Source organism: Rhopalosiphum padi, chromosome 3 (genome assembly GCF_020882245.1).
Source record: "Rhopalosiphum padi isolate XX-2018 chromosome 3, ASM2088224v1, whole genome shotgun sequence".
NCBI classification, from domain to species: domain Eukaryota; kingdom Metazoa; phylum Arthropoda; class Insecta; order Hemiptera; family Aphididae; genus Rhopalosiphum; species Rhopalosiphum padi.
The window spans coordinates 55691508-55719496 of NC_083599.1; the positions used below are offsets into that span (position 1 = coordinate 55691508).

A 27989-nucleotide genomic window follows, 5' to 3' on the forward strand; every position below is an offset into this window, starting at 1 on the left:
TACACTGTATACAGTATATTATATTGTAATTCATCAAACATGCTCACAACGGTTTTTTTCCTGTAACGAAGTATTCGTTTAAAATTTTGATTTTTACAATTTTAAAATATCACTAGAACACCATGTTTTAAAATTTTCGAGATTTTTGTACTACTCTTAAAGAGTGTTTTCAGTTTTTAAGTGAGTTATTAGCATTTTTAATTTACGCTATATATTATATACGCATAACTTGCTAAAAATTTAGACTATCGTAAAATACCAACATACGAACACAGATAATGTTCTTACCGTCAAGTTTCATAATAGGTCGATTCACTCTATTTTTTAATTAATTGAGCTACTGAGCTAAACGTGCAAATCTGCTGAGCGTAAATTTGCTATGCTACGTACTCTTAAGACGACTAAGACAGAGACAACACGTCATGCGGGTGTGACACCATCTTACATTTTTTTTTTTTATATTTTATCTAGAATTTATACAATCTATACTACAAAAAAAAGTACAATAAGCATAATGTATGTAAATTAAGTGCAATAGCTTGAATGTATTGAGAGAAGAAACCGTCCAGTGAAGATACTTCGATCCATCTTATATAAATTTATTTTCTCAATAACATGCAATTATTATTTTTTCATTTAAGTTTAGAAAGAAAACGATCTGATTCAAATATAATATTATCTGCTATTTATTTTTATAAATTAAAAACGTATGCAAGAAAAACAATTTAATAAATATGATAAATAATATTGTTATTAATAAATAATATACCTAGGTGATTTTAATGCTTAATTCATAGATTTTGTTTTTTCTAGATTTAATTCTTGAAAATTTATCAATGATATTTTCATACTCTAATGATTACGTTAAGTCACTTTATATAAGTAGTTAATACGGTTAAGGAATATTTCTTGGAACATAGTTGATCGTAAATAATTTTTCATTATTTTTAAAACGGATAACGAACGTTTGGCGGTACAGTTGGTAGCTGGTGTTGAGACAAATATTCGAAACGTAATTATAATATTACGTATATAATATATATTATAACGTTAAACGTATAGTGTATGTATCTATAATATTCTATAGAATATTTACTTCAATTAGATAAGCTGTAATTGAAATACAATCGTCGTCGTCAGCACCGACGAGTTCTTGGGAAAAAAAAAATAAAAATAAACGAATACAAGTAGGTAATCCAAATACGAGTAAACCTTTCAAAATGTTGAAACGGTAAAATAAATCAAAAATCGTATAAGTTAAATAGGTACCTACGCATAAAAATGAAATAAATATTCAATACATTTTTTTCGCTCTTAGTTGGCAGTGTCCAAGTCCGCCACTGCTTAAAACGTGTTTAAAAATTCCAAAAATCTGTTTTCGAATAACTGTGTTTTCGAAGAAAAATACGACGAGCATGTTTAAAGGCACGTCAAATGTACTATAACAATTGCGCGTATTTTCAAAACAATTGTGGAGGGGTGAGGAGTTCAAAAAATATACGCGACGCTACGCACGTGTCATGGCGGAGGTGGTGGTGGCGGGTGGGTTTTGGCAGGCTCGTGTCATTCGGCTGTCGCGGCGTTTTGGATCTGTTTGTTCCTGTCCTCTGTAGAACACGTACCTAACACCGTGCTCCGCTGTCATTTGGTCATTGTACCTACACAGTCCAGTCGATTTTCGCATCCTGCATTTGGCTTACATCTTTAAAGGTAATTATTATTTACTCTATTACGATCGTCGTTGTATGATAATATGGTAGGTCGTTTTATAATATTACGCTTTTGTTTCGAAAATAATAATACGATAAATACATAACAAAAAGCACACTTCACGAGTTCCGCTTGTAAATAATGTGTATCATTGTGAGATACACCATATCATACAATTTTCATATTTTTACGTAGGACAACAAAAAATACAAATTTTTAAACACTAGTTATTTCCGTGCATCATTTCGTGGCTCGTATAAAATACTACATTTCATAGAATTCGAACATTGTTAAATTTGTTACTTATTACTCATAGTGTACTGATATCCAAAGACGAAAAAAATATTTTAGTTTTAATACATTAATTAAATTGGGTGCACATTTTATCATACGTGTTACTGCTAGAAAAATATTTTAAACGGAAAAATTATTGTCACAATGATTAATGATTAAAAATAATATTTAATAATCGTCATATATTATATAATATTGTGTTGATGCGTGGACGTACTAGCATACTAGCATGTCCGGTCTCCGGTACTGCGGTGTGTGTGTGCGCGTGTTTTATATGTTTTACGGAACATATAATACTATTATTACTATTATACTTGATTTTTAAGTATAACCGTTATTATCGAATATACTTTATTGAATTATTCTTATCTGACGACGTACGGAAAGATGTATTCACGCATAATATTATATACACATAAGGCATAAATATATACATGATCAGACATTTGTACGACACCTATGTACCTAAGTTATGTACAACGTAAACAATATTATTATTATATTCTGAAGTTCCGTAATTTATTATTTTTCATTCTTAAGCACTATATAGCATAGAATCACAATTGATACAATAACAATACGGCAATTTTCAAAAATGTTAATATGTTCTGAAGTGACGAGTCAGAGAATAGTATAATTAATCGGTCATTAAAATAATGCTATACGTAAAATCGGAAAATGGATTAAATAAATATATACCTAATCTTACATGTTGTAAAAATGGGATAAAGAAAAAAAAAATTAAAATTAAAAACTTATTTAGAATATTAAACGCATTGGTTTCGTTATGAACTTATGAATAAGAATAAGAATAACGACCGTGTTCAGTTTTAGTTGTTTGCCGTCTGTTCGTTAAGTAACGATATGTAAGACGTGTGTGGTGTGTGTTAAACGTATAATAGGTTTGGATCTAAAAGAAAACTGTCGATATCACCACTCATAAAATATATAAATTTTTTTTGAATTATTAAAAAAGATGAAAAAATTCGAAAACCCACAAATACAACTTACCATTATAAGTGAAGAAGTGAAACATGCATTAGAAACAATTACGTAGGTACTTATTTAATAAATAAAAAACAATGAAGGTGTAGGAATGGAAGTTTTTTTTTAAACCACACAGTTGTATAGAAATTATAATTAATAAAAATGTAATAAATTTAAAATAAGTGAATGTATATTGTATACCTACTAAAAATTAATAATCATATAATAAATATAAATAAATAATAATTAATAGCTATATTTTTACAAAATTAAACAAAATAACAAATCTAAAATTAAAAATTAAAAAAAATATAATTTTAAAAAGTACATTATTATGACACATAATACATTATTATATATTCACCAATGAGAGTTTCTTTACTATTATATTTATTAATTATTAAACTTTGTAATTTTTCAAGTTTAGAGTGTTAGGAATTTTAATATTTAATTTAATACAAGTTTATTTTTTATTTTATTTTAACTTTTCTTTACCATAATTTACAATATTAAATAATATTTTGATGAGCTGTATAAAAGCTAGAATTAAAATGAGAAGCATGCATTAGTGATTAAAGTTAACTTGAGTCCATATTTCGGATGGACATTGAGCTTTTTCACTTATATAATATATATCTACTAAATAATCCTTAAATGTTGTCAATCTTTTGTCACCAGGCTTTGATTTCATTAAATTATTTACAAAATCAGATACTTACACTTTCTGGACTTAGAAATTGTAAATAGTAGCATTGAAGAGCGCAATTTACTTTATACTATTATTGTTATTAATTATTTTAAAATTGTTAGATTTATATCAATATAGTAGTATGACAACATAATATTTATGATAATAACGGATTGCTCCTTTTTATTTTAATCTTACCAACCTTAAATCGCTGAATTTTTTTTTGAATATGTAAAAAAATTAATTACTTTCAACATTTGTACTAATACTACAATTCAAAATGATGTGGTTAGTTGATTCTTTAATATAATATTTATAGTTATACTTGTTTATAAAAATGCATATAATAATAAATAAATAATAATTCATACGTTTCAATACAAACTAATCAAGAAAAAAAATTATTACTTTATATTTAAAGGAAAAGGAAAAGTTGGTTCTAAATAAATCTATAGCATTTGACAAGATATATTTATTTATTTCTATAATGCACCTTAGGCTATAGCCACTTGTAAATAATATTAAATCAATTATTAAGGATAAACTTCACCTTATATATTTAAAATATATAAATAGCAAATAACAAACTAAAATCAATGTTTGGTAAGAAATAGTTTAAATAAATAATAACTAATAAGTGTACCTATTATTTTATTATAGAATAAAACATTTTTAATTATAATATTAAAGTATTATTTATAATTCATATGACAAGAAAATAAAATTATAAAATTACAACTGTAGGTATAATATTAATGAAAAAAATATTTTAAAACAAAAAAAAAATAACAATATTTATGATACTTTTTTAAATGTAATCTTTTACATAAAGTAAACCTTAACAATAATTATTAGTTTATTATAACTACATGACATTAGAACTTGTTTGAATATTCTGACATCTATAACATAAGGGCATCTCAAATTTTTTTTGGATGATTGAAAATGAATTAAGATCAGTAAAATCTTTACTTTTTGAATTTAAATATTCCAAAGTTTGAACATTACTAAATTTATAATTATTTTGATTATCTGTTTCCAAATCTAAATATATTTTCTGATAACTTGAAAAAATTTTGCTTACTGCTATCACTTTCTCCATTTTTGTTTGTATTCAAAATAGTATCTGTATTGGTATTAAGTAAAGTACACTCGTCAAAAAATATTTGTTTATAATGGATTTGTATCTATCGTGTACCTAGGATAATTAAAATTTTGAATAACTTATAGCTGATAAAATTAATGATTTGCTTTTACTTTTCTTTAAATCCAATATATAATCAATTTTATTTTTCTGAACTGCTAATAATATTTAAACATAAAGGTCTACAGTTAATCAATACATCTCTATTAAAAAGTCTTAATTTTAGTTTAGTAGGGACAAAAAAACCTAAATAATAAGACCAATGGTCGAAAAGCTTAATTTTGTAATAAAAGTAACTAATTTACAGTTTTAACTGAGCCTATTGAAACGTATTAAAGATACATCCATCTTTTTTATAAGCATCTTAAGTTTAAATTTTATCAAAATCATGAAAATTGTAAAATTATTTTATAGTTAATAATTTATAAAATGTCCAATTATTACAGCAATAGATTAAAATATTAATAAAAGGTTTCTTATAAGTTCATATAAAAATACTTTAACATTCATTTTAAATTTTAATTTTAATGAAATTAAAAAAACAAAGATTTAAGTTATTTTGTTATAATTTAAAGATTTAAATATTCACGGGTAATTGAAATTATTTTAACATACTTTATTATATTATTTTATGTACTCAATGTAATTTTTCAATACAATATCTTGGACAGAAATAATTTACTTTAATAGCAATGTAAACGTATCATAAAGTAATAATATATGTGTTAGGTACATAAAAAAAAATTTCAAGTCTCATAATTTAGTGCCTAAATGTTTCACTTTTTGAGATAAAATGCCAAAACTTGATGTAGCCGTTTGGTGCGAATTCGAACTTACTAAAAACACAAGACAATTTAATTAAAATATTGTGTTTGCTAATAGTTTATTTTAATTTTAATCTGTCACAATGACAATTAAAATATATGAAAACTAAAAAAACCTATATCTGTAAAGAATGAATAATATATGTTTAATTTAAGTATCTATAGATAATTGTATAGCCAATGTCTTTTTGTGTTAGGTATACCTCACTACACGGAACCTGCAAAAAAATGGCATCAAACAATCAACAAGCGCCATCAAATTTAAATACTCCATCGTCCTCATCTAATACTACGCCAGAACTCCCTGATCCCATGAATGAATTTCTGGGCTTCGCTTCGGGTGAGCTCGACGACATCCAATCAATGATTAGAGACCTGCGATCGCAATTAAATAATCTGATAAATTATGACGAGAATAACAATTATATGTACAATTAGTTTGACAGTAATTCAAAAACTATATTTTACAATAATAATTTATTATTTCTAACTTTTTTATTATGTAAACAATTTTTTTTTTAATTATTCAAAAATCAAATTGTTTTTAATATAATGTTTAATGTATATATTATGTATTTTATTATTTATGTATAATTTATTTGTTAATATTGAATATTTTTCCTAATAAAAATATTTTTGAAAGAAGTTGAATTGGATAACTGGTAGTACTTGAAAAAATTTTTCTCTTTCTGTAGTCTTCAATAGTAAATTGAGTGGCAATTTTAAGGAGCATTTAAAAAATTTAAGAATTTTTAGTGACTACCTCTCTTACATTAATAGACATTAATGTATACAAAAAAACCACATTGTCCAAATTCCAATAAACTATAAATTGAAAATATTTTGAATTTTCTGCTACAACAGTCTTAAAATTAAATCGCTTATTTTAATACTTATTATTATGGTAAAAGTCATAAATTATTATAAGTATGTATATATAAATATAATACCTATTTTATGTATGCTATAATTTTAAATTTATCTGAAGACAATTATTTTTTTTTAGTATCTAGAACAATAAGTATTGAGAATATTTTTATAATACTTTAAATACTTTATTCATTATATATTATGTTCCATAATTATTTGAGTATTTATGCAAAGCACTATTTAAAAGTATTTGAACTAAGTCTGAATGATTATTAAATAATTGGTATGTATAGGATACTTGTATTTCATATTAATTTACAAAATGTATCTATAATGTATACATTTTATATTAACATTAAAATCCACTAAAAAAATAAATAAATAACCATAGAATAGTTAAAGTTTTTATAAACACTGGTAAGTATACCAAATCAGTTTGATAATCATTTAATGATGCAATTTTATCACTATTTGGCATTTTGGCCAATATATCAATGCCAACGCTACCATTGTCATGTTTTTCTTACTCTGCAAAGTAGAATTTAATCGGTGAGAAGTACAGAAAACATTTTTTGAAGATTGTTACAAAACAGTTGAAATATAGAATTACTAGTAAAACTAAAAGAATCTATTATAATTGATAACTGATGTTTTGGATTCAAAAAACATTTCATCTGAAAATAAATCTTGAGTATGGTTATGAGGAGGAGATTTAGTTTCAATTAACATATCAGACAACTGAATATTGTTGAATGTATCAGATTCTAAACATATAAATATAAGATTTTTAAAAATATAATCAACCAATATTTTAAATACTAATATAATACTATTCTTAGTATTTGTATCTAATATTGGTAAACTGTATTTTATTTATCTTATGGCAATTGGTAAAATAAGTGGCTGTAAGATAGACTGTTTATTTTCTTGAAAAGGTTTCTAATCTAGAAAATTAAATAATAGGTTCATTTTTTAAATATTTCAGAAGTTGTAAATGTGGGAATTGGTTTGTATTAAAATCACAATTAAATCATCAATATTTAGTATTATTGCAGTACTATAACAGTATTTAACACACTTAATTTGTTTTTCATACTCGTTAATTATTTGAAAAATTTAAATCTATTTCCAATTTTTGATATAAATTCTTTTATTATGTTTTCGGTCAGGATACAAATTAATGCTATCTTATCAATTTCTTTATCTAAATATTATTTTTGATTTATGGATTAAAAATAATAGTTTTATTTTACAGACAGGATATATAATGGATTTTCTAATTGATGCTTACATTTTCATATTTTCTAGTAAGAAGTATACAATAATATATAATATATATAATATATATACCTACTATATAAATATGTACTTATTTTTATACATAGTAAGTCATTTTCATTCATCATATTATATTATGTGCTAAACTGCAGTAATTAGTAAGGAATACCTTGAGGCGCAAAATTCAAAAATCCCTTATAACTTCTAAGTACATAATCAGTGGAAATCATTTATTATTTGTATTATGAAATAATTTTGTATTTAGGTATAAATTATGAACTTGTGTATTATGCTACTTTAAAAACGTAGACGATATTCTGAATCACATCGCCCTATAAAATTATAAATCTACATCGTTCATTTATATCATATTATTTTTGATGATTAAAATAACGACAAATGAATTTTGTATGTAATTAAATACATGTAGAATACCAAAAATAATTCTAATCGAAATGTTAATCCCACTTACTAATGTATATTTTTTACATTCGAATAGCGACTATATTATATTTATTTAATGACTCATAATTTTATGGCTATGATTTAATCTGTTCATATTTATTTTATTAAATTAGTACAAACATGTAATAATTTATAATATCATCACAATATAGTTATAACTGTATTGGGCATTGATTATTATCAAAATCTAATTTTCATGTAATCAGAAAAATTATTTCGATGATGATTTAATGATTGACAAATACGTAATTGTTAAATTGTTATCTACAAATGTCAAATACTAGTAAAACTGCAACCAAGTCGTTATTATTGACATTTAAATAAATTGTATATAAACCTCGATATGATCGTGCGATTGATCTTATATAGTGTGTTAGCCGACAGCTTAAAACGTCTGTTTGAAACAATAATACTAATAATAGTGTTTAGTAATATTCAATTTTTTTTTGAAGAAGAAGAAATCAGCAACGCGGCATTTTCTAGGTACATCATCTAAACAAATATACTGTACACACGATACTCACTATACGATTATATTGATTATTATTTTTGTATGATATTTTAGCAGAATTGGATTTTTCGTGTGTCGATCAGCAGTTTGTGCCCGTTTTGTCAACACTCATTTTAATCAATCAGTAAGTTTACACTAATTAATAATAACTAATAACTAATAATAAATCAAAATAATACATTGTCTGACGAAAAATATGTTTATTACGCAATACCTATATTTATAAACAATCGTTATTTATTTTAAATTTTCGAATTTTTTTTTTGAATTCCGATTAAAACTATAGTTTACATTGCACGTATAAGTTTCTCGGTTCCTTTTAAATCTTAATTTATTATATTTATTATATTTTAATTATATATCAATTTATTTATTTTTGTACATATCTTAATTCAGTATTACAATTTGAAAATAAACTGGTATTTGTCATAATTTTATGCTATCCAAAAAGCATCCACAAATTTTTACATTTTGGTTGGCGTTCGCCTTGTGCCTAAAATTATTAAAAACGCTCGAGGATCACAAGTCAAAACCAGACATATCGAAATATAACAATATCTTAGGTGGAACTATACAAACTATAAGAAAATAACTTTTTGATGTGTGATAAAATATACCAGACATCTCCATTATCTATTTGTATAACAGCATCGGTTACGATCTATTATTTCTGATTGTCGTATACTCGTAAACCATATGCTCAAGTTGAAAATAAATAAATATTGTTATGATTTCATCAGTTTGTTTTAGACTTTAGTATGTCATCAAAACACAATAATCAACCATCTTCTTCAAAATATCAATATAATCAACCATCACTAGAGCTCCTTCAAAAAAATTTGGACAAATGTGTGATGGAATGGGATAAAAAACATAAAGAGCAATATCCTAAATCACGCAGTATTCGTATCACCCCAAAAGCGGAATGACATCGAACAGATGTTTCCCAAATCAAACGATCTTCAAGACTATCATTAAGACTTAGATCACTATGTTGTAAATAGCACAACTTTAAGGTTTGTTTTGTTTGGTAGTATCTTTTTATATTTTACACAAAAATAAAAAATAAATTTTGTTATATTTTTAGTTGTTTTTTTTTTTTAGGTTTTAAATAATAGATAGTATATATTATTTTCAAACATAGTAAATATTTAAATAATAATTGCGTTAGGTTAACTGACAATTTACACCGATTAAACGTGTGAAATCGGTTGATGGTACAAATTATTCGTATAATTTTGGTCGAAGGAACCTACCTATCTATTGTTGTATCGTTATTTGCGTGTCGTTTGGTTTCTTAGTTAAACGCCATATGCGTACACAGTGGTCAGAATAAGTCTGACCAAATCGTATATCAATACTTGTAAGTTACAGTTAGTAAGATATAATATGATTATCGTTTATCGCGATATTTCGAGACCAAGTTCGACGACCTATGTACGCAATAAGCTCGGCAAGTTCGTTGAAGTATATTTTATTGAAAACGCTTGCGGATCTTTTAATTATTATTCGATATCTTGTCGCGCGGGATATCGCCGCTGTTGTGCGTGAAGTACGTAAAATAAAAATATCACGCAAATTTGTGTGCCAATGACCTGGCACCTGTCACTTAAAATAGAGTGATATCAGGTCCAATAATTAAGCGCAGCAAGTCTGGGTTTTCTTAGCTTGCCATCCTAGGCCAACCGCCTTACGTAGGAGCCTGGTGGTACAGTTTTTATAATGGGACCCAATTAGGGCTACAACTCGTTTGCGCACATTTACCTTTTTTACAACTCGTTTGCGCATATATATTTTGGCTACCTGTGACAAAAATCACTTTTGTCAGAACTCACATTTTCCTTCTCACCTTAACAGGCTTAGGACTGTCTGTTGCAAACTTAAATTAATTTGTTTAGTTTTTTATACAAATCGTTTTCTGCACTATGTTTAACAGTACTTCTGATTATTTCTCTCGTCATTGTTCGATTATTATACTCTTCATGATTATGAGAGTTGGTTACTTTTATTATTTTATTTTATTTATTAACAATAACACTCGCAAAACATTTTTTATTATTACATCTAAAATTAAAATTTCCATTCATTAAAACACGATACTCACTAAATTTATATTTGTCAATATTAAAACACCGTTTTCCTCGCCGAGTTTCAAAAATATTAGAAATTTCTACATCCATATTAAATAGTTTACGTCGTCCAACACACTAGCCACAACTGTACTGAAACTAAACCATACCTACTAAAACTATCCTAAAAGTAGTTTAGAAAATCCAAAATGATATACCTAATCTACACAATCACAATGATATAATCTAAACTTATAAGATAATATTGCTATAAAATATTTGATAATTTGTACTGCAGTACATGTTTGTGAATGTGTTGTAGTTGTGCGCAAACGAGTGATCTATTTTCAGGTAAATGACTGATTTCGTCGTGCGCAAACGAGTTGCAGCGCCCAATTAGTGTGTTACCGTTTTTAAAGTCGGACCCAATTAGTATGTTACCGTTTTTATAGACGGACCCAATTAGTTGTTTATCTTTATGATAAATGTTATCTCGGACCCAACTCGGATACGTCCAAATTAAGATAGCTAAATTCTTAAACATTTTTGTGGTCTCTTATTTGATTTCATAACCCCAGAAAAAATAACCCGGGAAATTTGGTAAACGGACAGTTTGTACTATTTATTGTTTGAGTTGCATATCACGGACACTTTGTACGGTGATATAAAATTGGTAAAATTCGATCGCGGACGTTTTGTACGGTATGTAAATGATGGTGTTTTTATTTTACATGTTTTTGCATATTTTGGATAAAATGCATATTATTGCATATATTGAATAAAATGAATATTATTGCGAAAAATGTTTTATAGTATATTTATTATTTCGTAATTAATATTTATAATTTAATATTAATATTTCGTATTTAATTCTAGCCCTGGTGATTATAGTATAAAACTTGGTTTTTTTGTCAAACATAAATTTTCCAATTTTTCAAACATTTTAATAAACACCATAAACTAACATAAACAACAATACAACATTGTCAAAATTCTAAAAAACTATAAATTGAAAATACTTCGAATTTTCTGCTTCAACAGTCTTAAAATGCTTATTTTAATATTTATTATTATGTATTAAAGTCGTAAATTATTACAAGTATGCATATACAAATATAATATCTATTTTATATATAATTTTAAATTTATCTGAAGACAATTATTTTTTTTTAGTATCTAGAACAATAAGTATTGAGAATATTTTTATAATACTTTAAATACTTTATTCATTATATATTATGTTCCATAATTATTTGAGTATTTATGCAAAGCACTATTTAAAAGTATTTGAACTAAGTCTGAATGATTATTAAATAATTGGTATGTATAGGATACTTATATTTCATATTAATTTACAAAATGTATCTATAATGTATACATTTTATATTAACATTAAAATCCACTAAAAAAATAAATAAATAACCATAGAATAGTTAAAGTTTTTATAAACACTGGTAAGTATACCAAATCAGTTTGATAATCATTTAATGATGCAATTTTATCACTATTTGGCATTTTGGCCAATATATCAATGCCAAAGCTACCATTGTCATGTTTTTCTCACTCTGCAAAGTAGAATTTAATCGGTGAGAAGTACAGAAAACATTTTTTGAAGATTGTTACAAAACAGTTGAAATATAGAATTACTAGTAAAACTAAAAGAATCTATTATAATTGATAACTGATGTTTTGGATTCAAAAAACATTTCATCTGAAAATAAATCTTAAGTATAGTTATGAAGAGGAGATTTAGTTTCAATTAACATATCAGACAACTGAATATTGTTGAATGTATCAGATTCTAAACATATAAATATAAGATTATAAAAATATAATCAACCAATATTTTAAATAATAATATAATACTGTTCTTAGTATTTGTATCTAATATAATCTAGAAAAATAAATAATAGGTACATTTTTTAAATATTTCAGAAGTTGTAGGGAATTGTTTTGTATTAAAATCACAATTTAATCAACAATATTAACAATATAATATTATTATAATATTTATAACCATTAAACCATAATATTCAGTGGCGCCGATCTATATTTCATGTTATGGGGAAAAAATGCTGGTGTTAGACTCACCTACTAAAAAAATGTTTAGTTAGTTACGTTCGAATAGTACTTTATTTATTTCTAACTATATGCATACAAGATACTGCATAACAAACTATTTTTTTATTATCACCCACCTACCCATAAATAGTACTGGGTAATTTTTCCCAGTTCATACCCGTGTTAGGTGCCACTGATAGTATTATATAAATTTAAGTAAATTATCAAATGTTAAAATTGTACATAAAAATACAAAAATTACAATTTTAATAATCTATAATAGTTAATAGGATGATGTCAACTTAAAAATAAATCTAGATTTTATAGAGCACAATTATAGTTACTTACCAAAATAATTAATTTCAATTTTATTAATTGTTCAGAAAAAAAAGATGGAATGTATTATATAAAATTAGCCATTTTATCCCATTTTATCCCATGGATCACATTATTTTATTATTATATTGTTAATAATTGTATAATATTGTTATTGTTTAATTATTAAATTAAATAGTAATAGCATTATTGTTTAAACATATTACATAAATAAAGTAACTTGAGTTTTATGATTTAATAATAAAGTTTCAAAGATGTAATGATTTCTATTGGATTATATATCATTGTCATTTTTTGCCATCTATATATCCAAAAACCTGAGTTGCACTGCTAAACTTAGTATTAAAATAAAAAAAAAAACAACAACTGATACTGCCAAGAAGAATATGTTAAAGTAAAAATAATAATATATTATAAACAGTTAGAACAATAGCATATTAAAGTTAGTGTCTATTCTAAAATATTGTATGCTTTATAGACTATTAATTTGTTTAGGAAGGATAAGTAGCAGAAATTTAAATTTTTTCAGCATTCCCAAACTATGAATATAGCAGAAGCATAATGTATAAGGTAATCTCAGAAGTTCTGAAGAAACAAGAAAGTTATTTGAATGTTATTTCAGTGATAGACACGGCGAGTTCTGGTTTTATTATTTACTTATTTGTACTTAATCTACCTATTGGCTATTGTTATTTGTTAATAAACATATTGCATATTAACAGTGTACAATAAAAAAAAAAATGTACAATATAATATTTATGTTTTTATAGGTATTAGTGGTATTATAGAAGGCATTATATACCATGGAAGCAAGCTGAAACTTGAAGGCAATGAAATTGCAATAGCTAACGCATCATTGAACCCTAAGTATAGAATTGTCCAAAATTGACATGATACATGGGGTCAAAATAATTTTACAAATTTTTATATGCATGAGTTTTATTATGTTAGTGATTAACTAATAAGTGTTAAGTACCAAATGGCTTAGACATTTTTACTGAAGTACATAGAAAGCACGTATTCATGAAAGTTTAAAAATATCCCATTTAACTCATTCTTGCATATTATAGGTGAAAATGTAAATATTTATAAATGCATTTAAATACATGACTACTGATTATACTAAATTAAAACTCAAATACCTACCTTAATAAATTTAATTTGATTACTTTTCATTCTTGTTTCATTTTGGTCTTTGACATGTACTGTTATAAAATAAAATAAGTATAAACAATTAAGAGTATTTATCATAAATACTTAATATATTTTGTTTTTAGAAACTCAAATCAAAAATATCTTCTTATGAAAACAATTGAACTAAAGTATTAATTAACGAAGATCCATTTTCAGTTGTAATTTGCACCCCATTAATGCGACATGCACATACTTTAGCAGTTAAGCTTATTCAAAAGATATTGTATTAGTGGATAGTACAGTATCATGTGATGCCCATAATCATTCAATAACATATATACTTACACCTTGTGCTGTCGGAGCTAGCCCATTGGATGCTGTGATTACAAATGGTTAGTCATTTGTTGATTATGAAAATGGATTTAAATTGGATCAAAAATGTTTAGGTATTGAAGGATTTGGTGGTCAACAGTCATTACTAGGTAGATTAATTTTAAAGTGGATTTTACCTATTTTTTATACTATGAACCACTCTATTCACGCTGTTCAACAACATTGACTCAAAAGTTAATACCAATAATATAATATGATGTATTATTATAATAATTAAATAATAATAGCCTAATAAATTCAATGTTTTCAGAAAAAATTAAATCAAACTTTGGTAAAAAAAAGTAAAATAAATGACTAATAGAAATATTAAAAACATATCATAAAATTTACTTGGTAATTTACATTTTCATATACAAATAACATGTCGTTGTAATATTGAATTTAAATTTAATACATCCATTACAGTGATCCACTAGATACCTATACTATAAAGCAGAATTATTTGCCCAACTTTTTTATTTTTTAATAGTTTTTTGTCTTCATTATTGATGTTTATATTTTTTTAACATGCTTCTTGTTTCAATATAAAACTAATAATTCTATCAATTGTTAAGAGGATGCTACACCCACATGTGTTGGCTCCCTCTTACAAATGTATGGCAAATTTGGTTATTTTTGATAAAAATGTATTATCTATATAAAATATTTTATCAAATTTATGTTTGAATTCAATATAATTTATAATGCATTATTATTAACTATTTGAGGGGCATATGATCCAACATTTGATGTGTGAAGACCAACAACATTTAAAAGAAATTAAGCTGGACCAATTTATCATTGCGGAGAAAGTATTGACAAAAAAAAAAAAAAAAAACCTAATATCACTCCATAAAACAGTGGTAATGACAATATAAATTATAAATTATTTTAAAAATTGAATTATATTATATTGTAGTTTACAAATGAAAAATTCATAGTTTTTATCTACAATTTGACAAAATACATTAATTTTTGTGAATAAAAAGAATATTATTTGGATTAAAATTGTTTTAGATTTTGAGATATAATAAACTTCGCTCTGATATTTTTCGGCATTATCACTGAGTCCTAAAATCTAAATATGAATATTTTACTTTGCGGATGAACGTGTAAACATAACACGTAAATTCAACCTTTTTTTAATAATTTTTTCACAATTTGTAATATTTTTTCTACAAGACTAAAATAAATAAATAAGTAAATAAATAAATAAATAAATACATTTATTTAATAAATTAAAAATAAGCAATTAAAAAAACCCTTGGATATCAAATAAAATAGTAAAATGATCTTCTTGTATTATATAATATTAATCACTTAAAGCCGAAAAAAAAATAAAAAAAAAATATAAAATTGAGCATTTTTTAGTGTTAAATTCTTCAGACAAAATTGTTAAAATACTCCATCTATTGGTTGTTTTTATTATTCATTTGGTTAACCATTGAGATTCTAACAGTTGCTAGTTCCAACTGTGACATAAAATAAGCTTTTTCTTCTTCTAGTTTCTTGATAGTTGTATCGAGATTATCAATCTTTTTTTTTTGACTTGTTGCAATATTTTGTAAATGTTCAAGTACATTTCTAGTGGATTCTAAAGGTGAAATAATACGTTTTGGACCAATTACTTCTTTTTGAGTAGGTTTTGTTGATGAAATATTACAAGACTGCTGATTTTGATGGACAATCTCCTTCTTATTACAATCTTCTAAAACAGAAAATTAATTTTATTGTGCAGCTGACATTAATTCTGCAAGAGTATCGAGTGATAAGATGTATTTAAAATTTGACTACTATTTTATACAATAATATCATTGGTACATCATTTAGCATTCATGAGTTTCAAATCTCAATTGGTATATTTCCTATTATTAAATCTGAAACCATCAATAATATAGTAAAAATATTGCTGATTAATTTATTAGGAGTTTATGAAGATCTTTTCTACACATTTTGATATATATTATATAAATAATAGGCCATGACACAGATAAAAGGCCGTATTAAGGACCTATGCCCCTGGGCTGAAATTTTATATGGACTCTTTTGACAAAACATGCTTTACAAAGGTGCTCGCTATGCTCACAGGGAAATAAATTTTCTAATTATTTCATAAATTGACAATTGTATTATAAAATTATTAATATACAATAAAAACTCTATATAACATAAATATTACATTATAATGGTTGGTTTGATTTATAATCTATTATGTTATATAGTTTTTATAGCCTCTATATTAAAATAACTCTATAGCGTAGGAAATTTCTTGGTCTCTTCAAATTTGTTTTACAGAGTTTTCACTGTATGTTATTTATAAGTGTATAATTATAGTATAATAAAAATTAATACTACTTCATATTTCAATAATTTAGATTCAAATTTTAATACTGTTTTAAATTTTTTAACAGTACACGATAAAAAAAATTATATAAAATGAATAGTAACTAAAAATTACAGTAACATTTTACTTAAATTTTACAATAAGTATCAAAAAATTTAATATATAAAACAAAAACTAAATAACTTATTTTATTTGCTTTACTTGAAGCCTTAGTACTTCATTTAAGTCTAATAATATTATCAAATCATTCTCAGAATGTAAAATCATTTGTATGTATAAGTTTTCTTGGGTTTGACTGGTTTACTTATACCTATTTTATTTTAGTTAATTTTGAAAAACCTCTCTCAGCAGAACAAATAGCCACAGGAATTGTTAATCATATTAACTTATAATCTACTAATCATATTAATTTTTAAAGAAGATTAATTTTTTTTTCAACAAATGGACAAGTAAAGGGTCAAAATATTATTGATATATATTAACCTTCTATACTTATTATAAACTAAGTTTAGTTTTAAAAATAAAAAAAATTCATAACATCTTCAAATTTCTTATAGCTCAAATTTAAATTAAAACATTTTAAACTAACATATATTGATGTATACCATAAAATAATTATAATAATTTGATTACTTTGAACGATAAGTTGATTGCATCAGAAAAAATTGTTAATTTTTTTATTTGTTTGAAAAATATTTTTTTCTTTCTTTTTGCTGAACCATTTTAAAACTTTTGATTTCATCATTTTGGAAAAAACAAAGATTATAAGCCGGCTTTTTTTATTTATACACCAACTGATAATACTTTAGATTCAAAAACAAAAAGCGAAGCTCAGTCATTAGCTACAAATGAACTGGAAAGTTATGAATTTATTCTTAGTTTGATAATTTGGTATGAAATAGTAGTCGAAGTAAATACTGTAAGCAAAACTTTACAAAATATTAATATTCATTTGGATAAATGTAGTAAACTTTTAAATGGTCTTATACAATTTTTAAAACCATTTCGAATGAATGATTTTGAATCTTTAAAAATTAAAGGTAATGAAATATCAGATGTCTTGAATATTGACAAAACATTTAAAAAGAAGCGTCTTAGAAAGACTAAAAAGCAATTTGATTAGGAAAATTCTGATAAAATAAATGATGATCCAGAAAGCAATTTCCGAACATTTTATTTTAATGTAATAGCCGATGGAGCTATATCTTCATTTAGTGAACGATTTAATAAATTTCAAATTTATAACAACAATTCCAGTTTTTTATACAATATTGGTAAACTTTCAAAAGTAACTAATGAAAATTGTTTATAATTGCAAAATTATTTAAGTGATGGAGATTTATATGATATAGTTGCTTCTGAATTGTATAAAGAGTTACTAATTTTTCGTATAATATAAAATTGACGTCAATCTAAAAAAAAAAAATTGGGCAAAAATACATTCTATGTTCTACAAACGTTACAGTTTTTCCAGGTGTTTTTATTTATACCATTATTATTGTTATATTTTATGTATTTTTGTAAAATATATTTAGATTCATATTCTATTTTAGAGTTGGTTAATGGTATTTTATTTACTCAAAATTATAATTTAAATCACGTAATTGTTTTTTGTAATGAAAGAAGAGTTACCTGGGAAAGTGGGGAGAAATTTCTTAAATTCATTATGCGTCTAACATTTTGTACATTAGCAATATCCATTTTTCTTAGGTATAAAGTGCACAAGTTTTCAAAACATTAATAAATTAAATTAAATGATAATAAGATAACAGTGATTTTTATAATAAACCAGCATTAAACCTAGTATTTGCCTAGTTTATAAATCAGAAGTTTATCATTAAACTCAGTCTATGGTCTAAGTAAAGTTTATCGTCTATGAATACCAAAAAAAATAAACTATTGTTGAACTACTATTGCACCATTGTTAAACCAGGTCCAATATGACTATGAATAACACTGATAATGTTTAAATGTATTATCATTATATTAAAATATGTAATAAATAAAATATGTACCTAAAAAATAATTACCACACTTCTAAATTTATAGTAATTCAATAATTTTTGATAAAATTACAAAAACTATGTATACCTTAATATATATTTTTTGTAATTGTGATACGTTTAAAAGTAATCATTAAACAGTTGAAATTGATATTCATTATGTTGCTAATGTATTTTTTATATCCAATGAACATCATAGATATAACTAGGGTCAACATTTTGGAAGAGCTTAACTCTTTAATATATTAAATTTAATTTAAAAAATTGTTTTATTGGGGACATACATTTTTATAATTTTTTGCCTTTAATTACGCAAAGGTGTAACTATAGTTATTGCATTATTGGTTAAATAAGTTTTGCCTAGGGCTTCGCAAAAGGTAGCGCCGGCCCTGAATACAATACACAGTAACAATATTTAATTTTATTATTATTAGCTCGTAGATAATTTTATTTTATTTGCATGAGATTTATAATTGATAAAATAATATTAAGTCAATGTATCATAAACACCACAAATTATAGGTATTTAGTTAAGTTTATGTTGATAAAAAAAAAAAAATGGTTTTTAAAAATATAGAAAAGCTATTATTTAAAATCACAGAAAAACATGTATCAGCCTAAAATTGTATGGGCCCCTTTCACTTTGGTACTTAAGAGGGTCCGGGAGTGGATCCTCTTTAATTCGGCCTTGTTATATACAAATTTGGTAATCAGGATTTTAGATATTTAATATTAATATTTTATTTTGTTTGTACTATAGGTATATCAATAGCTGATAAAAAATAAAATTTATGAGACACAAAAAAAAATTAATTTTTGGCATGTTGCGGGCTCAAATAATTTGTCACCCTTGGTATATAACAATGGGAGCATATTTCTGAACCCTAACTGATTTAGGGCACACTATTAAAATATATTCATGTAAAAAGCATATTTTTGTACTTATATTAATTATATTTACATAATAATACATTTAAAAAGAACCATACAATATCGTAGTCATATATATATATGAATATGCTATATTCAACTTAAAATATTAGGTTTGTACGTACATACATTGGTACAATATATGTGGTTTGTATATTTTTTTCATACCAAACTTAGTATTTTTAAACTTTAATAGTATAATGCAAATATGAAAATATTATAATATATTGTAACACATTTACCATTTACACTATTGGAAATTATAGTTAGTAATATTTATAATGGTGTATACAAATCACTTTTAATGCAATCGATGAGTGTTTTTATTAAAAATATTGAATTCTCTAGCAATGAAAGCTATAAAGCCCCAACAATATTGTATTTCCAACATTGTAAATTGTAGATGTGTTACAATATGTGCAATATGGCACGACATACTGGACAGTCTTCGATTAAAAAAGATAATTATATAGACACTTAGTTAGCTTGGATGGGAAAAGTTTATCGATAAGACTGACAGTATACCTATCTATTTTTTATGTTGGAAATTAATATCATTAAAGTCTAAAAATACTAAAAGAAATCTAACTAACAATATTGACGATAATAAATCGCATTGACTTACTAACATAAAAATGTAAATAAATAACAATATTGTAAATAATTTAATGTATTATGTAATTGACTAGATATAGTGTAAATCGCATTGTTATAAACATATCCCCCTTTTTTTTTTAAATTTACTTACCCAAATTATATGGAATATAAATAAATGTATTAGTTGAATTATGTATTATACTTATTTGTTTTCATATTAGCATTATGCTATTAAAGTTTAAAAATACTAAGTTAGGTACGAAAAAAAATATACTTATGACATATATTGTACCAATGTATGTACAAGCCTAAAATTTTAAGTTGAATATAGCATATTTATATATATATATATATAACTACGATATTGTATGGTTCTTTATTAATGTATTATTATGTAAATATAACTAATATAAGTACAAAAATATGCTTTTTACACGAATATTTAATATTGTGCTTTAAATCAGTTAGGGAACGTAATAAAGACGCACACTACGAAGTCTAACCGGATTCGGGCACTAGTACCCCGGCTCAGTTAGGGTTTGAAAATACGCACAATGGGACAAGAACTCAATCTGTTGCACTCGACGCTAATAAGTAATAACTAGAGCTCGGAAGTTGTAGCACTAAAAATGTTACTTTTTGTAGCAATAAAGCCAGTAAATATGCAAAAAATAGCAAAATTAAATTTTGTGTATGACATCGGAGAAGTGTGAAACATATTTTTATCTCACTTTGGATGTTCTAGGATGAACCAAGAAAAATATTCATATGCTTGAACTTCCGAGCCCTGGTAATAACAATAGGAAGAAAAGTGTATAATACTACCTTTAATAATTTTGTTTGGCAGATTTTTTTTCTTGACATAGCGTTTTTCAAAAATTGTTGGTACAGCATCTGGGTGAAGTATTCGTCTCTTTGCGTTAACTTTGAAACATGTAGGCTTAAAATGAAATGAGCATATTTTATGGCGCGGTAAGACTTCTTGGTTCGTTAATTTACACCTTTTGATCCATATCTGCCGTTTTTTTGGACATGTTGGAAATCTAACATAAAATCATAAAATACAACTGATTAGACTGGCGTGTTCTTGTTTTTCTACACTAAGTAGGTAATTTTATTAACATGACTCACACATGAAAAGATATCTTAGAGTTAAAACGTTTGAGCGTTGGTCTTATACACAATACACAAACGGTAGGCATTTTAACAAATTATAGAGACCGTTAAATTTTTGTGATAGAGCGATCACTACAGTAAAGGTTGACTTAAACAGATAGTCAATTCGCAAAATGTCCGGTTGACTAGCAAGTGTCTACCTTCACTATACAAGACGTATATAGTCACGCTACAACTTGCGCAAAAAACCGACACTGAAGAATTTAATGAACGTGTAACGACTGACGAGTCACAAATCCTGGCAATTCGACCAAAATTGAGGTTAACACGAATTAGAACAGGCGGTTTTTTTTTGTCACATCGTACTATTGTATACAGGTGACAATATGGCAGTTTTGGGTGAGGGTGCGGTACACTTTCACTTTCGAACTACCTGTGACGCGTTGAAAGCGCCCCGCAGTGTGCAAAGACCGCAAAAACATGTTGCTTGGAAAAAAAGACTATCTGTTGTATTGTATCGAATCAAAAAAATTTGGAAAATAACTGTTTGGTCATACTACCTTCATGGGTAGTTTATACGTGTACCGAACATTTTCATGGGTAAAAATAATTTAGTAATAACTGAAAAGACGTTATCGCGTTCGCCACGTCGCCGCTCGTACCAACATGTATACATATTATATGTATATATGTATGTATGTTTTATACATTAGTACAATACAGTCACTGTCTCACTGACAATAAATAATTGTCAAAAATATTTGTTGTAATGTAAATTTTATGTTTATTGATTTGTTCGTCTGAAAAACATAGACAACTGGCTCCACTAAATTTCTTGATATTATTTCGATTGTACCCAACTTTCTAGTTTTTATTAAGGTAACATTGTACATATTATAATATTATTTCACTGAATTTGGAATAGGTACTTGGATTTATTATGCTCAATTGTATATTTTTATTGTAGTCATTTTACGCGAAAAAAAATACGAAGATACATGTGTTATCCTCATTAAAATGTGCAGGCGTTTGCCGTTTGCCGTTTGCCCCGAGGGAAAACAATTTTGATAATATTAGCTATATACTGAAAAATCAGTTGATTTCACAACACTACTAAAAGGTTGTGCCAGCGAAGAGAAAAAATATAATATTATGACGTTGTGAATGTAAAATAGTCATCTATTTTGATGTCCGGAAGGACTAGGCGCGATTGTTCATTAACAATTTCACATGATAACATTCATAGATCGTATATTTATAATGTAACATGTTAGATTATTATTATATTATTTAAGCCTAGCTACTCGACGAGCGCGGCTATAGATATGATTGCCGTGTCTACGAGTTGGGTATGTGACCTATTACCTGTTACCATCACATTATATTTTTCCTCGATGATATTAAACACTGATAAATTGTTTTTATAACAAATTGTCTTAATCATAATTTTAACAGTGTTAGATACGATGTAACAAAAAAAAGAAATCGATGGTAATAATCGTGGTATGAACTCCCGATAATATTTCTAAGAATGGAATCGTGAATAGTGTATTCGCGGCACAGTTGTTTAGTATTAATATCGCGTTATTGCAATAGATTTCCTTTATGTTAAGATGCCTAACGTTTGTATTGTGTGTGTGAAACCAATGCTCAAAAATCCGAGTTCCAGGGTATCTTTTCACGTGTGAGTTTCGTTAATAATTTTATCTTAGCGTATGCACACAAGAAAACGCCAATCTAATCAGTTGTATTTCATAATTTTGTGTTAGATTTCCAACGTGTCCAAAGAAACGGCAGTTATGGATCAACCAGTGTAAATTAACTAACAAAGAAGTCTTACCAAACCATAAGTTATGCTCGTTTCATTTTGAGCCCACATGCTTTAAATCCAATGTAAAGAGGCGTATACTTTACCCGGATGCTGTACCAACAATTTTTGAAACAGGCTATGTTAAAAGAACAAATTTGTCATTAAAAATGTTGAAAGGTACCTACTCGTTATATATTATTCTCCCAACAACTATTGCTTATATGGATTGCTCAGTGTGTAATAAATTTAACAAATAAATGGTGAATCTTTATTATTTGCATCAAATTGAAGTATATGATGCAACGGTTTTACCTTGTTCAAATAGATTTGTGGGTGGTTGTTAAGTGTAAGATGTGCTGATTGTTGAATACATATTTGTACATGTCACATTAGTACACAAATTACATTTGGATGCGATTGGTATATCAAGTATACTTGATATGACTTAGTTTACCTATACTCATGGTCATTTGTCATCAGTTGTAATATTTTCTTAATTTTTTGTTTGTCGTAACATCGATATATATATATTATTATATATTATTATATTATTATATTATTATATATATATATTTTTCTATACAAATTTAAGACTAAGGTTTAGGCTTAGTAGCAAGTTAGATAAATATAAGTTTTATCATTTTATTAATGTCATCATTGAAAACAAGTCGAGTAAATAGCAAAACCATGTTTCACATCCTTAGAAGTGCATTTAAACTAATTAAAACAATTTTTTTGAAAAACTTCAAAAATAGTTTGAACTACATTTATTTTCTTAAATTAAATATTATAAAATTATAGTATAAATCTTGAAATACATTTTCAAATACTAATACTAATGATTAGTTTAAACTTCTAAAAATAAGTCAACAAATTTTTAAAATCTCATAAAATTTCCAAACAATTGTTATGACCAAGATATTTAAAAAATACATTTTGTATACTGTATAAGAGACTTTGATTTATAAGTTATTTTTAAATATTACATCAAGGACTCGGTTTTGTTATATTTTACTGTATATAGGTAATTACCAAAATAATTTTTTTTGTACAATTCAAATTATTTAAATATTATTTAGTAGCATAAATTGTTAAGATGTTACATATCTTAATAAATATCTCAAAATAAATATATTTTAATGTTAAATTAATTTAATATTTAAAAATATTGATCTATAAACCTGATAAAATTTACTAAAATTATATTATATTTGTGGAGAAATTTGGTTGTTTACACTTTTTACCTATGTTCTGTATAAATATTATTGTAGGTATGAAATTATAAAATGTATTCATGTGCAAAGTAATATTTTTATGCTGAAATAAAAATTAATAGGTAGTTCCATTATATTCGAAAATGGGCATTTTTTATTATTTTTTTACAGTTTTTACAATTTTTAAATCTTCCTCGCATTTAATCCATGTAAACTTTTAAATTATTATATATATTTATATGATTTCTAATGTATGTATACTTAAATAATATAATATCAAATTGTGTAGAAGAAATCTTCTTTTTTATTTAATGTATTGATTACCAATCTGTTTACAATATTATTAATAGCTACTGAGTAATATATTTATAGGAAATGTATTTTAATTAAAATTTGAAACATGTTTGCTTATTAAAACAAAGCAAACATATTAACAGAATTGCATTGTAGATAATAATAGTTAAATTATAAATAAAATGTTTTACTTAATAGTTCTATTGAATAAATATCATCTGCAGAAATCAGAAAATAAACTCAAAATAAAAATAATTTTTTGTTTTAGGAAAATCAAAAAATTGCAGTAAGTTCAATAATTGTATTCTATGTGTGAAATCAGCGCTAAAATATCCCAGCTCCAAGATATCTTTACACTTGTGAGTATAATGAGTATATGGGAAAAACAATATGCCACTCTAATCGGTTGTATTTTACAATTTGTATCAGATTTCCAGCGTGTCCAAAGAGACGGCAGGTATGGCTTAATAACTGTAAATTAACAAACCAAGAAGTCTTACCAAACCGTAAGATATGCTCATTTCACTTTGAGCCAACATGTTTCAAATCTACTGAAAAGAGGCGGATACTTTATTCTAACGCTGTACCAACAATTTTTGGAAAAGGCCTTGTTACAAAAAGAAATCTGCCCTCAAGAATTGTGAAAGGTATTATACATTTTGCTTCCAATAGTTAGTGCTTGCTAAAATTAACTTTTTGTTTTTAAGTTATAGAAAATAGAAATAGATATTATCATATATATTCTCTATATAATAAAGTAATAATTCTAATCATAATATCCAGTAAGCATAATAAAGATAAAATTGGCATTTTAATTATACGTTCTTTTAAATGTATGTAAAAAAATGATAATTATAATTTTTAATAAAGAATCTCTTTTTGTTTGTATGTGTATTCCAAAATGCATGATTATATTTTGTACTGGTAAAATTATTATTATTATATTATTTTATATCAAATATTGGTAAATAACACAAAAAAAGAAAATACTAGTATTAAATATCTAAAAATCTGATAACAACATTTTTATGCATATCAGTATCACCATATATTGTATCTATACATAATTTAATATAAAATTTTGTAGCTGAGACCTTTATAAACTCCTAATAGATTAATTAACAATATATTTACTAAATTATCGATGGTTTCAGATTTAACTGTAGAAAATATATAAATTAAGATTTGAAACTTTTGTGTGCTAAGTGATACATTCACTTGTACTAAAATAATTTTACTCTAGAAAATACTTAAATTTTAAATACAAATTACCACTTGATACTTTTGTAGAATTAATGTTAGCTCTACAATATAAGTTATTTTTTTTTTTTAGGAAGATCAAAAGATAGTAACACAGAGATAGCATGTCAGAAACGGCAGTCTCCTAATATTTTATTTACAAAAGCCGCTAAAGAAGGGATGTTTAGTTCTAAACGTAAGTGTCATGATATTTCACCAGTTAAAGTTGGCAAAGAAGTATTTAAACATGTAAAAAGTATTGCAACTAATCGAAAAAGAGAATTTGATAAACTCGATGGAGCTGTTACTAAACTAAAAAGTAAAAAGTTATCGTTTATGTCAGTATTGAAACTTGTTCGGATTCAAATTTCATTGGGTAACAGAATAAAATGATTTACAACTGGTAGATGGACCATTTTAAACAATCTATATGTTAATCTAATAAACACTGCTATAAGTGATTTATATATATATAGCATAATGCAAGACGTATTATACTTCAATTTAATTGTTAGAGAAAAAGTTATTTATTTGTTAAAGTTTAAGATAAGATCATTCTTTTTCTTTTTGATATCCAAATATTTTTTTTCCAATTTTTTTTTAAAATTGTTTTTTTATGTGGATCACATGTTGATAAATGTTTTTTTTGAGTAAACAAATAATTATAATAAATATATAGTGTTTTAGACCTATTGGTCATTCATAGTAATCTAGCTTCCTTAGCTTCTTCCTTACTCTTGCGGACTTCCTCATTTCAGCTTTTTTTCTCTGTTTTGCTCTAAGTCGTCATGGTCCGCTCCCTCAGTAATCTGATTTAACTCTTCTTTTTCTTCTGTCATATCCTCGTTAGGTCAGAGGTCTTTGCTATCTTCCATGACTTCAACTGCGACACGTGTGCAGTTGTGGCATAGTGACATAGTGTCTTGCCCAATCTTCTGCAAGCTGTGAGACTAGATATACATTATTTGGCAACACTTCTGTCACGACAAGAGGTCTACGCTATCGCTCCTGGAGCATAGTGGACAAGCCTGTAGTGACTGACACTCTGGTCATAACTATCGCTTCTCCAACTATGCATCGCGTTTGATTGTGACGATGCTCGTCGTAAGCTGTCTTTACCTTTTCCTTTGACTTTACTATCTCATTCCTGTCATTTTCCCATAGTTCAGAAGGACATGCTCACTTTCCACAGTAGTCGAAAGGTCACGCAACCTACCCAATTCGGAATTGTGGCCGATGTAGTAATTCAAATGGGGTTTGCTGAGTTACTATTGATTTACTGTTGTTAATCTGGCACTGTAACTCTGGCAACAATACATTCCATTGATCTTCCTCTCCTGTTTTGGAAATCAATATGACCAATATAACACTGTTTATCCTCTCCACTTGTCCATTTGCTTGAGGTCTTTTTGTGGAGTTCAATACATGAGAGACATCACGAACCTCGCAGAAGTTCTCAAACAGTCTTGATGTGAAACAAGTGCCCCTGTCTGTGGTAAACTTCTTGGACAGCCCGTACCTATTCACAAATTTGTTCATTGCATACAACACTCCCTCAGTGTCAGTTGCTGCAAACAAATATACAAACTGTGTTAAGTGTTCACTAGCACCAGTTTATACCGATTTCCTTCGGTGCTCGTTACAAATGGTCCGATGTGATCTTCATGGATTATCTCAAAGGGTTTCTGACCTGGTGGTG

The 27989-nt window shown here is 25.9% G+C and overlaps 2 protein-coding genes across 2 annotated transcripts; one reads left to right on the forward strand and one right to left on the reverse strand.

Moving 5' to 3' along the window:
• Window positions 1-15952: 15952 nt before the first annotated feature.
• On the reverse strand, window positions 15953-23006 carry LOC132927520 (THAP domain-containing protein 2-like). Its single transcript, XM_060992063.1, has 3 exons — window positions 21749-23006; window positions 21443-21660; window positions 15953-16451 (listed from the first exon to the last, which is right to left on the reverse strand). The coding sequence occupies exons 1-3, from the start codon at window positions 21817-21819 to the stop codon at window positions 16153-16155; spliced, it is 588 nt and encodes a 195-aa protein (XP_060848046.1). The 5' UTR covers window positions 21820-23006; the 3' UTR covers window positions 15953-16152.
• An 81-nt stretch (window positions 23007-23087) lies between these two features.
• Window positions 23088-26978, forward strand: LOC132927519 (uncharacterized). The gene is made up of 5 exons (XM_060992062.1): window positions 23088-23417; window positions 23503-23720; window positions 25320-25410; window positions 25481-25698; window positions 26385-26978. Exons 1-5 carry the CDS (start codon window positions 23347-23349, stop codon window positions 26681-26683), a joined length of 897 nt encoding a protein of 298 aa, XP_060848045.1. The 5' UTR covers window positions 23088-23346; the 3' UTR covers window positions 26684-26978.
• Window positions 26979-27989: the final 1011 nt, after the last annotated feature.

Bases quoted from the DNA above. Each gene is read 5' to 3' on its own strand.
- LOC132927520 (XM_060992063.1), bottom strand. From the start codon at position 21,819: ATGCCTACCGTTTGTGTATTGTGTATAAGACCAACGCTCAAACGTTTT. The intron at 21,661-21,748 runs GTGAGTCATGTT...ATTTTATGTTAG, and splicing joins TCTAAGATATCTTTTCATGT to ATTTCCAACATGTCCAAAAA. The intron at 16,452-21,442 runs GTAGTATTATAC...TTTCTGTTTTAG, and splicing joins GCCAAACAAAATTATTAAAG to AAGATTGTAATAAGAAGGAG.
- LOC132927519 (XM_060992062.1), top strand. From the start codon at position 23,347: ATGCCTAACGTTTGTATTGTGTGTGTGAAACCAATGCTCAAAAATCCG. The intron at 23,721-25,319 runs GTACCTACTCGT...TTTTTGTTTTAG, and splicing joins GTCATTAAAAATGTTGAAAG to GAAAATCAAAAAATTGCAGT. The intron at 25,411-25,480 runs GTGAGTATAATG...AATTTGTATCAG, and splicing joins TCCAAGATATCTTTACACTT to ATTTCCAGCGTGTCCAAAGA.